Here is a 16,622-nt window from a genome sequence, read left to right on the forward strand (position 1 = left end):
TGTTCAGTCTTCCTATCCATGAGCATGGGATGTTTTTCCATTTATTTAGGTCTTTTATGGTTTCTTGAAGTAGCTTTTTATAGTTTTCTTTGTGGAGGTCTTTTGTGTCTCTGGTAAGATTTAGCAATCTTGCAAACCTAACAACTATAAAGTGTTTCATTATTTTTAACATAAACCTTTCTTTTACTTTATACATTTACAACATTCCATCTGTTGGTATGTTGTTGTTGTTATGTGCCATCAAGTCGGACCCGACTCATAGTGACCCCTCCTTGGATTGCTGAGGCAGTATCACTACGGAAATAGATTGCCTCATCTTCCTTCCGAAGAGTGGCTAGTGGGTTTGAACCACCAGCCTTCTGATTAGCAGTCAAGTGCCTTAGGAAAAAACCTCATTGCCTGGGAGTCGATCCTGATGCATGGCTATCTTCCTATAGGATAGAGTAGCACTGCCCCATAGGGTTTCCAAGGCTGTAATCTTTACAGAAGCAAACTGTCCCACATCTTTTTCCCATGGATCAGCTGGCAGGATTCTAACTGTCAACTTTTGGCTAGCATCTGAATGTTTTAACCACTGCATTATCAGACACTTGTAAATCTTTTATTATTTGGGAATGTTTATATAAATGATGACAGCAATGTGCAAAAAAAGATGTGAGATGTGGTCACTACTCTAAAAGTGTACAAGTGTTCCATCTAGTTGAAGACAGGTTTCTCTGTGGACTGTGGGGTAAATATTTAAATATACACCACATTAAAGTACATGTTCGCTTTTTTTGGGGGGGAAGTGATGTTACTTCTTCCTATTTTTTGGAGGCCAAAATCTTAAAATCAGAGAAACTAAATTTTAAAATCTAGGTCCCACTTCCACCCCCAAGGGAAAGAATGACTTTAGCAATGTTCCACCAAACGTCTGCCATCTATTAAATTTGTTAACTTCAACATGAGAAGATTACAGCTACTTGTTTTTTCTATTATTTGTAAAAGGCTATCAAAAGAGTTCCGGTGGTGCAACAGCTGCACGCAGCTGCTAACTGAAACACTGGGAGTTCAAACCCACTCAGCAGCTCTGTGGGAGAAAGACCTAGCAATCAGCTTCCCTGAAGATTACAGCCTAGCAAACCCTATGGGGCAGGTCTACTCTGTCACATGGGGTCACTATGAGTTGAAAATCCACTGGCAGGCACCCAACAACAAAAGGCTATGGAGATGTTAAATAGTTACAAGCAGGTAAGGGTATGCACTACTTTGTTTCAAATTACCGTTAAGTTTTTCAAGCTACTACAGAATGACCTTGATCATCACCCTCCCATTTGCTTTAAAGGTATGCAAACCATCCCGATGTGCCCAGGGGTCTCCTGGATTTAGCACTGGAAGTCCCACATCCCAGGAAACTCCTCCTGGGAAAGCAGACTAGCTTGTCCTTATCTGTACTGGCCTTCCAGGCTGTTCTTACCACAAACTGTTCAGGCTGTGTTTGAATACAAGCCAGGTGCTTTATGCTATTTGCCACACCTTCTAGTTCTGTGCTATTATCAATTTCTGATTCAGGTGGGAGATTCAAAACAAAGAGACTTCATAGATATTCTCCCCAGTGATTCTGTGCTTCCATAAAAACATTGTGAACCCAGAGGTGCTTTACTTAGAACTTAGAGACCACAACAAAATCTACTAGAAAACATTCATTCTCTTTAGAAACAATGGATTTTTTCTTTAGATTTTTATTTTTATACATTTTTGTGACATTTCCCTTCATAAGGAATAGGAGACTAGCAAAATCAGCTTTTTAGATGATTCCATTCTGAATATACATTTTAAACCAATACCATAACCAGTGGGAAGTTGAAGAACATTCAATTGATACCATGTTGTCTAAACAATAATAAACAGGAAGACTGGTTGTGTCCCCACCCCTTCCAACCACAAAAATTTCTGTTGTTTCCAGTGACTGGTTTTAAAACCACACAGCTGTGAGGTGGCCTGTCATCATGTCGAGGGGACACACTGCTCTTGGACTTAATAACAAAGATGCAGTAATTCACAACAACTCTGGATTCCATATGGTAAATACTTGTAGCAGGATCTTCTTCAAGATATGCATTCCAACTTAGAGAGAAAAATTACAGTCTAAGATACAAACTTTATTTCCCAAAGAACATAGAAGTGGGGTATGACATTAACAACCTGCTCGTGTTAGTGTTCATTTGCAAAGTTGTGAGCTAGGATAGTTACATCACACTAAGCCACTTAGACTTGGAATAACACTCCTTACTGTCAGTCTGTTTTGCCATCAAAACACTAGGCTGCCACCTTGATCAAATTCTTACCAATAAATCACTTATACAAATACCATTACCAATTACAACTAAAATAAAATTAGCACATCTTAGGCTACATTAGAAACAAGAAATCTTTGATTGTGGAGTGGTAACCTCTATACCTGTTTATGCTCATCATGAGTTCATTTTGGTAGATATCTTTTTTAAAAAAATTGAAACTTGTAATTCAAATCAACTTTCTCTCTTTCTATACTTGATTCATAGGTGTTTTTGTTTTGTAATTGTGATAGATATATATCAATTTTTAAATGTACAGTTCAGTGACATGGATTACATTCATCATGTTGTACAATGATCACCACTATCTTTTACCAAATTATTCTACCATCATAGGTGTTTTTAAAATAAATCATCATAGCTGCATTTCTCCTCCACTTAAGAAAATACACTCTTCATAGACTAATGGGTGTAACCATTACCCGACCCCAGGCACCTGCCCCTCATCATGTGTCCAAGAGCCATGGTATAATTAGATGCCTCCCTTAGATTTAGTTACAAAGCCTGAGGAAGATGTTCAGATGTCATTACCTCACCCTCACTTCATGATAACCTACCTGAGGATGGCATTACCTGTGGATCATCATTCTTTAGCGTACTAATCTGTTACTAGGAAGTACAGTTCAGACAGCACTATAAGAAAGAAACTCTAGTTTGGACTAAAATAATGTTGCTAGAGCTGCAATTTTTATGTGACTCTATACCTTTAAAGATGGAAGCTTTAAAAATCATGCTTGTGTGAGATAAACTAATCTAAAACAATGCACTCCACTATCTCGCACTCTGTGGTGTTTGTCTGCAGGTTCAGGCCCTATGGCCATGAGACTGGGGTCACTGCCATCCTCTGGGGCCACTCCTGGGTGCTTCTGTGCACCCAGTTCCTTCTCTAAGACATTTTATTCTATTTATTTTCCTTTCCTTGGACAAAACACCCCAACTATAATTATTTCTGTTGAAAGTGCAAAAAATTCCATGAGGTCTGTTTGTTGCTGTGATTTTTAATCATTCATTCTCTGCACTGAAGAGAGAACACCACTCTGTTAAAGGGATTGAAAATGGCTTTTTTGGGAGGTACCCAACTACCCTGTGTTTCCAATTTTACTGCACACACCATCTTGCAAGTCCTGCTGCAGTCAGAGCATCAAATTCTTTTCAGGTCTACCTCCCATCAGTGAAATTAAATATTTAGGTGCTAAGGGTTAAGGTGTCAGAGAAGCTCAAGTACAGTCTTACAGAGGCTGGCCATTCCAGAGCTTAGGTTATGATAGGAAAAAAAAAAAAAAAAAGGCTATTCAGACTGTGTACTACTTTACCTAGTGCTGCAAAAAGGAAATGCTACTGTAAGCAATTCACAATAACTGTTTTACCTACACATGGATCTAGTGTCATATTCTAGGAACCTGTGCACACATAGCAAGTATGCTGATTTTAAAAAGATTACACAAATAAATTTTTAAAGTTCTGTGCATGGTAAGCAATCCATTCAAAACTTAAAATTAATTTAATTTTATGTCAAAGAATTTTTTCCTAAAGATAAAATCACTTAGATTTTTTTTATACATAAGCAGTCTGTTTCTTAGTATTTCTATCTGAAAAGACTCTGTAAAAAGAAAACTGCATTTGCTTATCCTTTAAACTGTTAGCTTACTATCCTGTATTAACACATGCAAATAAAACTTATTCTTAAATGTATTAGTTTGGTTAATGTTTAAGGCAGCCCCAGTGGCACAGTGGTTAAAACACTCCGCTGTTAACCAAAAAAGGTCAGCAATTCAAACTCACCAGCAACTCCACAGGACAAAGATGTGGCAGTCTGCTTCCATAAAGATTTACATCCTTGGAAACCTGATTTCTATTCTGTCAAATAGGGTCACTGTGAGTTAGAATCGACCAGATCATAGTGGGTTTGGTTCGATTACTGTTTAGATGTCTCACCTACTGCTAATCATAGTTTCAAAAACATGTGAGGCATTTCTGTGGCCACATACAAAACTGGTAGAAACCGTCTCCAGAAGTGGAGAGAAAACTCCAGAAAAAGGAATCTTTTAAGATTAAAAAGATAAAAAGTATTTTGTAAAAGTCTCAACTTAAAAATAAAACTCCAATGCCTTTTTAAGGCCTGAATTGATCTGAAATCTTTGCACGGTAACTATAAAGTAAATTGACAATTGCCTCTTGAAGAAGGTGAAAAAAAAAAAGGCAGCTTGCATAAAGAGTGGGCCTCCCTTCCTTAAAATAAGTAAAGGCCTTGTATGTTGGTATGTTATCAAATAAGATGCTATTTAAAGCAACACATTTCTGTTTCTCAAAACCAGTGCCCATCAGTCTCCTCTTCTTCATTGTCTAGATAGAGCAGGGCAACCTTTTTTTCATCAGAAACCACTGACCTCTGGTCAACCATCCTTTGTAGCTGCACTGTCTTATCAAAGGCAGCCTGCTCCTTGCCCTTTGGCCCAAGGGCCTGATTTCCATCACCAACAGAGGCCTGAAAGCTCCTGCCTTCTGCCTGGTCCTTCCTACTATCAACACCTCTCAAGGCACCACCATCAGACATGCCGGGAGCTGCCTCTTCCTTCCCTGCAGGGAAGCAGACCGTGGTCTCTTGTGTCCATCGGTCGGAGCTGGGGATCGCCTCTACGTGACTCACATCCATCTGAAAGGTAAAGGAAGTTTCTTTGGGGCCCAGTGTAATGTCCCTTAGTGACCTGCTGCTATCTGTTAACTCATCTAGCTCAGGGGAACTCACTGAACCAGCAGGTGCAAATGTTTTGGAAATGGGTCTGTGGAAGACAATGTGTTCAGAGGTTTTGGCTTCTGTAGGACTTAGTTTAATGTGCCTAACGGACCTGCTAATGTCTGATGTCACTTCTGCCCCAGACAAACTTCCTACGCTATCCTCCAGAGAAGATTCAGGAGAGGCCCTCTGGAAGCCCTTTTCAGTCATAAGAATTGTTCTTCCTGAGGTATAACTGTGAGTGGCATGGGTTATGTCTGCTGAGCCCTCTCTGTGGACAATGCTTTCTGAGTCACTAAATCCCATTGGCTGGGGCATGGGTCCTTGGTAAACTATCTGCTCAGAGGTCTGGTGCTTCTGAGGACCAATTCGGACATGCCTGGTGTATGTGCTGTGACCAGGCAGCTTGCCGGTGTGTTCAGAACCTCCTGTGACACTTGACTCCATTTCCTCTAATAGGGGAGCTTTGAACTGGATTTGTTCACTGAACCCTTCTTCAGGGTCTAACTTGAGGTGCCTTACAGAAGTGTGGGTACCTATGGACTCTTCCGTTTGAAAATAATCACCAACCTTCCCTGCCCCAGGAATGGAGCCCTGAAAAATAATTTCCTTTTTAGCTTGAAACTGTTTGGCACCAAACGTGATGTGTCTCCCCAGTTGGCCCATGTCTGTAAGAAACTCAACCTGGCCCGGTTCTTCTGTGCCCCCTTCTTCCTGAAGGGCAGGGACAGGCCCTCGGAAGACGACTTCTTGGGACATCTGATTCTGACTAGGATCCAGCTTAAGATGCCTTACAGACCAGTTGGCTCCCACTGAGCTCTCTGCCTGATCAAGGTCACTTTCTCCACTTACCTCCACCACTTCTGAAGTAGATCCTTCAGATGAGACTTGCTCAGTCCTCCAAATTTCAGTGGGGCCTATTTGAATGTGCCTTACAGACTGGCTTATGTCCTCCAGCACCTGTGACTGGGAAAGGCCCCTAGGGCTGCTGACTTCCACAGTGGCTGACACAGGACCCTGGAAGGTGACCTGTTCTGTGCTGGGAGAGGCCGGGCTAGTATCATCCCCCTCACCGGAGGGGCTGTACAGTTCCCTGGTGGCCCAACGCTTGAAGCTAGTGCTGGTGGTTTGGGCCTTTGCTCCACCTTCCCTGTCAGGGCTTCCAGGCACCTGACCATGTTGCTTGGTCAAACTCTCTCGGACCACTGACTCCACAGCTTTCTCTATTTCACTGGCTTCACATCTGCTTAGTTCTTCCAGGTCTAACTGATCAGCATCTATAGTCTGTGAGAGGTTGACTTCAGCAACTAAGGTCATGGAACCACCATCAGAGGTCTGGACTTTCTTTACATCCACTGAAACACTCCCAGGCTCGCCAGTACCCTCTCGGGTAAAGGCAGACAGTTCTTCCCTCACTCGCTCTGGAAGGCTTTCCTCCAGCTGCCCGATAACCTCCCCCAGCTGGTGTTTGGGCTCCTTGGAAAAGACTCCCTTAATGGATGTGTGAAATTCATGTGGTATTTTAATTTCCTTCTCAATGACTGTGGGCTCAGCATGAATCTCACCACTTTTAGCTTGTTCTCTCCAGTGAGAATAATCTAGGCTGTCCTCCAGAGAGGAAGCTGGAACATCCAATGGCTTCACAACCTTCTCTCCCAAGGCATCGTCTGTTTTCCTTCTCCTTCGAGTTCCCTGTACAATTTCATCTTGCCATGAGTACTTGATGGTGGATTCTTCTTCAATGTGGATCTGCCCATATACTGAGCCTTCATCTCTGTCATGGCCCCCTAGGTGTTCATCTGGAGTTGACACAAAGTAACTCTGCTCTCTCTCCCAGTCACCTGCCTCTGTCACTTCTTCAACATGAGTTATGTTCTGAGGGGGCTGCTTGGTCCCCTTAGGTTGATTAATTGAGAAGGTGATATCCGTTTCTCCATAACCTTCCTTTTCTTCAACAAGCCCCTTGGAGCCTGGAGACACATCGTCAACCTCTTCCACTTCAAATGGGGTAGAGAACTCCTCTGCCTTCTCTGCTCCTATGTAACTCACGGGTTCTTCAATTATCTCCACATTGACGACCTTTGCTCTCCCCTCTTTTCCTTTCAGACCAAGATTGATTATATCTCCTATCATCTGCTCAGTAGATTTTCCTTTCAGCTCCACTTCCTTCACATCCTTGCTTAAAAGGTAGTCCAGGCCAGCTTCGTCAGAAACATCAATATCCTCAGTCAGTTTAGACTCCACAATGATTTCAGTCTTTGTTTTCCTGTCACCAGGAAGCTCTTTCCTTTCCATGTAAGTGACTTTTGTGTCTGGAAAAGAATTGGTAGATGCTTCGGTATCTGGAGTCTGTGTAAACTGCTTAAGGATACTGGAGACAATGTTTTCTGCAATGGTCTTGGTCATGGAGTCACCTTTCAGAGAGCTGGGGGTGTCACCAGTGTCCAACTGAAACTTCATCTCTCTTGTTTCTGTCTCCCTACCTGTCCCACCAACACCATCTTTCTTGACAAATGTCTGGAAGCCTTCTGGGGACACCTCTGGGGTACTAACCTTGGATGCTTCTAGACTAATTGGTATCTCTCTTGCTTGCACATTTTTCTCCTTCAGTGACTCCTTCCCTTTAGACTTTTCCCACATCTGCTGACTTTCCCTCTGTCTTGCTTCTTTATCTAACTTTGTCAGTTCTTCCCACCTTAAGTTTCTTTCCTCAGAAGCCTTCTCTTTAGAATCAAACAGTTTCTCTTCTTGCTTTGTTCTAACAGTTTCTGGTATGTTTTTATCTTGTTCCCTTGGGGCTTTCGTTTCTGTTTTCTTTCCCAAAGTGACAGTCCTCTCATTTGACCAAGTGCTGTCAGAAGCACCCACCGCCATGTTGTCTCGGCGTTCTCGGTATGACTCATGGGCAACGGTGGAACCTCTGGCTATATAACTGGTGGCATCACTTGCACCTTCAGTTTTCGATCTTTCAGGAAGTGTTTTCATTTGCGCCTCAGTTTTTCTTGAAAGACCATAGGTTGGAGAAAAAGTTCTGAAACTGGTTTGATTGTTGGTAGTTTTTTCATAAGCATTTTCCTGCTGGGTGGTGGCCAAGGATGAATATCTTGAGCCTAGGAAGCCAACTCGGGCAGCATTTCCAATACTTGCACTTGTCTGAGATCCAAGGTGCACCAACTGGTTAGAATACAGCCCTGAGCGGTGATTTAAACTCACTGCGGGTGGTTTCTGCCTTGGAAATAGATATCTTTCATTTTCCCTCTGTAATACTGAGTTGGTGTACTGATAGGATGTGTTTCTGAATTCTGTAGGAATTGAACAAACCATTTGTTAAAATGAAAGTCATCATTACGTTTTTTTAGCTTAAAAGTATCACTACAGGTTAAATCCCAACCCATCATAATAAATACATAGTATTACTACAGAAAAGTCATTACAAATAAAATTATTTTCAATCCCCAAATTATCATTTGGTAGATCTTAAAGCCCTGGTACAAGGAAATATTGTACCACAAATTCTTCAACCTAACACTTTTCTCTAGTGACTGATCTTAAAACACTCATCTGTCTTAACAAAAATATCAAACATCTGATTGTAGAGCATAGTACATAGGCCAGAGAGGCCAGAGATACTAGTTTTGTGGTTGAAATTTCACAATCTTATGATATTTTAGAATCATTAATTTCTGCTTTGCTTAGATGAATTTATTTTATTTTAGTAGAGAAGCACTTTATAATTACAAAGTATATAAATGAATTATTAACATCAAATCATATTTTCTCCTCCCCACTTTGATATGATTTTTTTTTTTTTTCACTGATTTCTGCTGGGCCAACAATCTTGAGGAACTAAGCTTTTTTTCAAGCTTCCCGGTTTCTTCCATTTTTATACTTGACAGCCTTCTCATTTGAAAAGGCACCAATGCAGGAAGCAGACTAGTCACCAACACTACAGTCTGCTTTAATTTCACAGTTTGAGAGTTGGAAGACAATCTACAGGGCTTCCTGCTCTGTTCAAGACCATGTGAAGAGAGTCCAAACTCCTTCAGGATAACCTGCCTTAGGAATGGCAGCCTGTAGTTAGAACATAGCCTGAAGCAGTGCCCCTGGCCTACCACACTCCATCCTGCTGAGCTGGATGGATCCTCTTTCCTTTGATCTCCACTATGGCAGCCAAGGCCAAGGCCAAGGCCTCTTTGGGAAAGATCCCAGAATACAGGAGTGAAATCAGGAGAAGACATTTTCCATAGATTCCTCCTTTCAATTCAACATATACTAAAGCAAGATGTCTCAGAAGATGAATACCCAGGGAACAGTGCAGGAATCAAATGGTTTTTAATAAATATTCAACAAGAGAAGATCACAGACTGGTTTTAGCCCTGTCATCTGGTGAGCACTCATCCAGCATTATTTTATGTGATATTACAAAATAAACCTACATGTATTAATAAGTACTTATAAATATACTATCTAGAAACTCCTATGTTCATTTATGCAACACAGTTAATGAGGCACCTATACTGTATAGTAAAAACTCATTGCCGTCGAGTTGGATCTGACTCATAGTTACCCCTCCCTTGGGTTTCTGACGCAGTATCACCACGGAAGTAGATTGCCCCATCTTCCTTCTGAAGAGTGGCTGGTAGGTTTGAACCACCAGCCTTCTGGTTAGTAGTCAAATGCCTTAGGCACTACACCAAATATGCGGAAGCTCAAAATCTAATAAAATAGTTCATAATCAATAATCTTTAATCTAAAGTTTAAGTTCTTTTGGCATAATACAGAATTGCTAAAATGACGTTTATTTTAAGAATATTAAATTTTTTCCCTTCATGGAATCCCTGGATAGTGTAAATGGTTAATGCGCTTGGCTGCCAACTGAATGGCTGGAGGTTCAACTCCATCCACAGGTGCTTCAGAAGATAGGCCTGGTGGTCTACTTCCAAAAAGTCAGCCACTGAAAACTCTATGGCACACAGTTCTACTCTGACACACATGGGGTCATCATGAGTTGGAACGGACTCAACAGCAACTGGTTGGTTGGTTGGTTGACTTAAAAATGTCAGTCATCAGACTTTGGTTCAGAACCCTTTCTTTTTCTCTCCACATGCTCTCTGTAGGTTGTGTGATGGATTTTCACACTTATATATCCACACATTAAAAACAAACAAACAAAAAAATGTTGACTTTGATTTTCTGTCAAGCTTTGACTCATGACTCATGACTCAGGGAAAACTTACAGAGATCGAAATGTTGCCTAGTCCTGTGACATCTTCCTGATCACTGGTATGTTCAAGTCCATTAGATGACTGAGTAAACCTTAAAACTGAGTGAGTGAATAACTCCTATTTTATCAATGTCATATGCTAACAGATGCCAGGCAGACTGATGAGTGGCCACTTAATACAGACATCTTTGCTTTTTTCAAAGCTACTCTCAGTACCAGAAAGATTTCCTGGATATCGTCTGAGATCAAACTGCTTGTAGTCACAGATGATTAGAACTCAGTGACCTGTCAAATCCTTGAAATACCTAAAAGGGACAATGTTCCTTTTGAAAAGTAAAAATAGAAAGTTGTTTAGTTTTTTTAAGTCTTTAATTATCCCTCCATAAATAACTGCCTTCTATGCCACGGGACCAGAAGAACCGGATGGTACCTGGCTACCATTACTGAAAGTTTTGACCAAAGATTCTATAGAAGAATCCTGATCAAAAGCTGGGGAGGGGGAGGCATGTAGAACAGAATTTCCAGTTATCAATAGCATCCAGACTTTCTGGAGCCATTAAGGCTGGATCAGCTCTAAAACTATTGCCCTGAAGTAGTATTAAAACCTTAACTCAAAACTATATCCTTACCCCAAAACTATATTCTTCTTTGAAGAAAACCATAGTTTAGCTCAATTAGTAAGAGAGCCTTGAGCACTGTACTTTTTAAAAGAACAATCTATATGGGATCAAAATGACAAGAGCAACTCGAAAGGTTATTGAGAAGCTCAGGGCAGTGAGTTTATGTTAATCATGTTGGAATAATTTGGAAAAGGACAGCAAGAATGGCTGTACAACTTAAAGAATATAATAAATGTCACTGAATTGTACATGTGGAAATTGTCAAAATGGTGTATTTTTTGCTGTATCTATTTTCACCAAAAATAAATTAAATTTTTAAACAATCTACCATCTATCCAGATTGGTTGTTAATCAAATGTGGTCTTGATAGAGGTACCATATATATATATTCCCAATTAGTCATGATTTTGAATATGATAAAACACTTATGAACACTAAAATCATGCTGAGTAAGACAAATATTGAACGTACTGTAGGTAATTTAATCTGTTCTTACTCAGGCAGGAAGTTTTTTAAGATTCTATAAAGTTTTAAAAGGTAGAGAAGAAAAAAAAGTTATCCACAGGTCCTTTATTACCAGTTGCTATAAAGGTGATGCTGACTCACGGTGATCCCATGTGTGTCAGAGTAGAACTGTGCTCCACAGGGTTTTTAAGAGCTGATTTTTCAGAAGCAGATCACCAGGTCTTTCTTGTGATATGGCTCTAGGTGGACTCACATCTCCAACCTTTTGGTTAGCAGCCAAGTGCATTATACCACCAGTCCCATTAAACTGAAATTTGGTACTTGAAAGAGGACTGAACTATAGTTATCTAAAAACCCATATTTAGCCCTAGTCTTCCCAATAAATGAGGCCTTACTATTTATAGAGAGAATGAAGAGTTCAAATAGAAAGCAGTTTAAAGTTAAAGAATCGCTTTTAAAGCATTTACCTTGTGGCACACTTTCAACATGTTCAGTCCAGATCAGTATTTCTGGATTGCTTTCTCCTTCCAGTAAGGCTCTGTAAAAATAATTTTTAAAAATAATTCATTAGTGGTGGAATATTTTGGGAAAGGATAGCAATAATGGCGGCACATGAAAAATGTCATCAATGTCCCTGAATTGTGAGTGGGAAAGTTGTTACATTGGCTAATGTCTTGCATATGTTTTCACCACTATAAAAGTAAAAAAAAAAAAAAAATCATTAGGAAATGAAAGAACAGGAAGTGTTTCTAGTACAATGTATCATGTCATAGTTCGTCACTGACCACCTTGTCACAGTGCCATGTTTTTTAGGACTCACGGGTGGGGTCTGCACTATAGGGTCTAACTATCTGTCAGCCTCAGCAAACCCTGGGCCAGGCTGTACTTTTCTGCTCACTGCAATGTCCCAGAACCCAGCACAGCATCTGCCACCTGGTATGTGTTCACGTAATACCAATCCAGGGAATAAAATGAATAGGCTATGGCTTCAGAGTACTGGAGAGCCAAGTCATCTAGAAAGCCCTTCCAAATCCAGAGCAAGGGGAGCATGAACAACATCATGCTGGAGAGATATAGACCTGGGGGTGGGGCAAGCAGGGGCCTAGCTTCTCCAGGGAAGGTGGGGTATGCACGACACCCCATCCTGGGCTAAAGGGCTCCAACTCCCACAGGGGTCTTTCTGAAGTTACAGGATGAGGGCTGCCTGCAGGGTACTGAGTGCCCAGAGTAATAACCAGATGGATGAGGACCAGAATAAGAACTAGTTTGTGAATAACAAGCTGGCTTGCATCTGTGTTTTTCAAATGGTTCCATGGAGCATTTTGGAAAGGAAGAGGAGAGATGGAAAGTAGGTAAGGTAGAAGAAGAAAAGTAGGACCTGAAGACCATCCCCTCCACCATCACACCACCACAAGGACCTCATTCCACCCAGAGTAGCTTCCTATTATCTCCTTTAATATAATGGATGAAAATGATTTGACTACTTCTGGCTTTGCTGTTGTTAGCTGCTATCGATTTGGCCCCTGACTCATGCACATTGGAACAAAACACTGTTCAGTCCTGCTCCATCCCCATGACTGACTGCAGATCAAACAATTGTGGTCCGTAGGGTTTTCCCTGACTGATTTTCAGTAGGAGATCATTAGACCTTTCTTCCTAGTCCATCTTAGGCTAAAAGCATCACTGAAGCCTGTTCAACATCATAGCAAGCCTTCAGTGATGGATAGATAGGTCATGGCTGTGCATGAGGTACACTGGCCAGAAACCCAAGCCTCTGGCATAACTAAAAAAAACCCCAAACTCACTGCCATCAAGTTGATTCCTACCTCATAGTGACCCCCACTGGGTTTCCAAGGCAGTAAATCTTTATGGAAGTAAATTGCCTCATCTTCCTTCTGGGCAACAACTGGTGAATTTGAACTGCCAACCTTCTAGTTAGCAGTCAAATGCCATTAGCACTATGCCACCAGAGCTCCTTACGCCTCCCACATGGAAGGAGAGAATCGTACCACTGAACCACCACTGCCTCCCCAAGACTTCTAGCTCTAGATGTCTAACATGCTGGAGTCTTCATTAAGTTGTTATCCATCTCTATGACTTAGACCACAGCTTTGATGACAGGTGGTGGGCATGGCAGGCTCTCGGGTCCCACAAACCTGAAACGATGGTGGTGGGCTCAGTAAGGGGTAAACTGACTATCACAGCAGCTAACCATGAGGCTGGCTGCTGGAGCACAACAGTTGTTTGGTTGCTAGAGTGATGGATGAAGTCACTAAGCTCTAAGTCCAAGAAATACACTGTCTATGACAAAGGGCAACCAGAGCCAGAGCCCATGTGGTAATGCTGACGTCACTGCTGGGAGCTGGGCAGGGAAGCAGAGGGAGGACACCCGGATCAGAGCAGGAACTTGTGGCTCGGGCAAACTGGCACTGAGTTTGTTTCCACTGGTTTAAAAGTGCTGATTCCCAGAAGGGCAGAACCCCCCAGGTAGTGTGAAGAATCCGAAGAAAGAGGCAAAGAAAACAGCAAGAAGAATTGTACTCAAGGTGGACACTATGTAGGTTTGTCGTGGGAACAATAACTGAAGTATACATCTTGACTATCTGGCTATATACAGAGCCAGGAAGATGGCTGGTCCACAGCCACACTGCCCAGCTTGGCATGGTCCTGCAAGGTTTTACTAGGGGAAAGCCAGGAAACAGGACACCAACCCCTCTCCTCCCACACCCCTGTGACCAAGCAGTTTCGGTTCCAGAAACACAAATAGCTCTCGGCGCTGAGAAAATTCCAAGGCCTGTACTATACGAGGAATATTCGGAGTAAAAGTCCGACTCCCAGTGCCCATGTCCCAGTATTACAGCCACAGAAGAGCCCAGCCCTAAGTATCGAAGGGGCCAGGGCAGGGAGTGGTGATCCAGTCAAGTTCTATTTCAGATCCTCTCTCTGCCAGCTAAGCAGGAAGCCTCAGGTACCATGGGTTCTCACTCTTGCAGCTGGGACATCAGGACACAAAGTGCTCATTACTTGTCAGCTCTGACCTGAACCAGAGCCAGTATGGGAGGCTCAGGTCAACAGAATGCATTAATGGCAGATCACTTTTGGGGGAAAAGTATGTCCTCCCTCACCCCACCAAGGAGAGTGCCTTTGTTCCTCTTTTGAGAGAAATCCAAATAATTCCTGGGTTCAGAAGCTTAAGTAGGGCACTAGGGTACATAGATAGGGTCCCAGTCCCCCAGGAGGCTTATGGTCTGGGGGGACAAGATACAACACAAATGTCCTCATACCAAGGGCCTTCAGTAGCCTGAGCTTCACCAAGCACCAACCATAGCTATACTTCCCATGTCTATTAATTCATGCTGTTCTCTTCACAAACCCACAGCACAGGGCTATGATAATCCTCCTCACTTTACAGGTGAGAAAACTGAAGCACAGAGCAAGTATCTTGGCTAAAGTCACACAGCTCATTAGTGGAGGTCATGTCGTGAATGCAGGCAGCCTGGCTTTCACACCTGTACTCTCAACCACTACTCTATACTGAGCTAACCTCCCTGCAACCAGATCTGAGATGCTGACACTGCACACACATTTTAGAAAGTACAAATCCTCCAGACAGACCCACCGTGCTACCTTGTTGTTAACTGCTGGTGAGTTGGTCCTGACTCATGGAGACTCCATGCACAGTGAAACAGAACACTGCCCAGTCCTGCACCATCGCCATGGTCAGCTGAAGATAAACCACTGTACCCTTACGGTTTTCTTTGGCTGGTTTTCAGAAGTAAATCACCAGGCCTTTCTTCCTAAGTCCATCTTAGCTTGGAAGCTCCACTAAAATTTGTTCAGCATCATAGCAACACATAAGCCTCTACTGATGATGGACAGTGGCTATGCATGAGGTACACTGGCCTGGAGTTGAACCCAAGTCTCCCACACAGAAGGTGAGAATTCTACCACTAAGCTACCAATGTCTCCTCAAACCAAAAAATCAAACCCACTAACATCAAGTCAGTTCTGACCTCATAGCGACCCTCATAGGGTTTCCAATCTTTATAGAAGTAGATTGCCTCATCTTCTTCCTGCAGAGCAGCTGGTGAGTTTGAACCACTGACCTGGTTAGCAGCCAAATGCCTTACCCACAGTGCCACCAGAACTCCTAATGTCTCCTCAAAGTAAATTCAATGGCCTCTGGTGATTTTACTCAAAATGCCCCTACAAGGCTCTCCCATAATAATGTGACACTTGCACTGGGGAAACACCACTCCCTGCAGATAGCTCCTGGAAGGCGGGAGCACATGTCACCTTATAGATATAGCAGCACCCTGGTGACTTAATTCATGCATTCACATACACATCATACCCACAGATAAATTATCCCACCTCCTATCACCATGCACAAAAAAACTGGCATGTCAAAGGTTTAAACAAAACCTCTGAGGAGAAGTTGTTAGACTTGTATGATTTCTTCAAAAGCTCTTAAAGGGACATTCTTCAGGAACATCAGGAGCAGACTGCTACAACTTTAAGAAATTGGTAGAAGGTTCTCAGAAGCTCCAATGAAACCCAGCTATTTTGAGAGCAGCGGAGGAAAACTGCCTCTAAGCTCTGACTGAGAAATGCCAACCTTGTGAATCACAGGCTATTAGTGAACACTTCATACAGCTCCACAGGTTGGCAGTCTCTTATACAGGAAAATAAGCAAACATAAGTGGGAAAATGAAGTCCTTTGCCTCATTAAGGAATCTGACACAAATCCATGGTGCAGAAGTGGGCTGTGATGTGGCCTCTGTCCTCTGGCTGGGCTCCAGGACCTAATAGGCCCCCTGCTGTCCTGGGGGTGGGTGGGAGAGGGCTCTCTGTCTAGTACAGATGGTTGTAATTGAATTTCTCAGCAGGTTACTGTCATTAAGCACTACAGGCACAGTGCCGTTGCACTGTGTGCCCACTATAAACAAGGTCAAGAGTGAGGGAAGAGGGCAGGCAGATAACATTTCCAGAAGTGACACGCTGAAGTCCACAGAGTGCTCACACAGCGCTTTCTGACCTAAAAGCAGGTGGAGAGCTAGGGAAGAATAAAGGGGGGGGGGTCACAGACCCCCAGGGCTGGGAGGAGGGACACAGAGGATAAAGGAAGCTGAGCACCAGAAAGGCTTGCTAAGGGACAGTCTGGTCCCCATAGGGCAGAGCTGGGGCTGGGGCCCAGGCTCCTGCAGAATGGTCAGGGCTGCCCCCTCTGCACCACTACATGG

At 42.6% G+C, this 16,622-nt stretch overlaps 1 protein-coding gene across 1 annotated transcript in view; it reads right to left on the bottom strand.

The window, feature by feature from the left end:
- Positions 1-4,641: 4,641 nt before the first annotated feature.
- The window catches only part of SYNM (synemin), a 33,309-nt gene continuing 21,328 nt past the window's right edge, over positions 4,642-16,622 (bottom strand). Inside the window, exons 3-5 of the mRNA XM_007959951.1 lie at positions 11,847-11,917; positions 5,923-8,372; positions 4,642-4,989 (exon numbers count right to left, since the gene is read on the bottom strand). Coding sequence (XP_007958142.1) covers positions 4,642-4,989; positions 5,923-8,372; positions 11,847-11,917 — 2,869 coding nt within the window. The remainder of the gene's footprint in view (positions 4,990-5,922; positions 8,373-11,846; positions 11,918-16,622) is intronic.

This window comes from Orycteropus afer, unplaced genomic scaffold (genome assembly GCF_000298275.1).
Source record: "Orycteropus afer afer isolate SDZICR_OR568_19922 unplaced genomic scaffold, OryAfe1.0 scaffold00019, whole genome shotgun sequence".
NCBI classification, from domain to species: Eukaryota; Metazoa; Chordata; class Mammalia; order Tubulidentata; family Orycteropodidae; genus Orycteropus; species Orycteropus afer.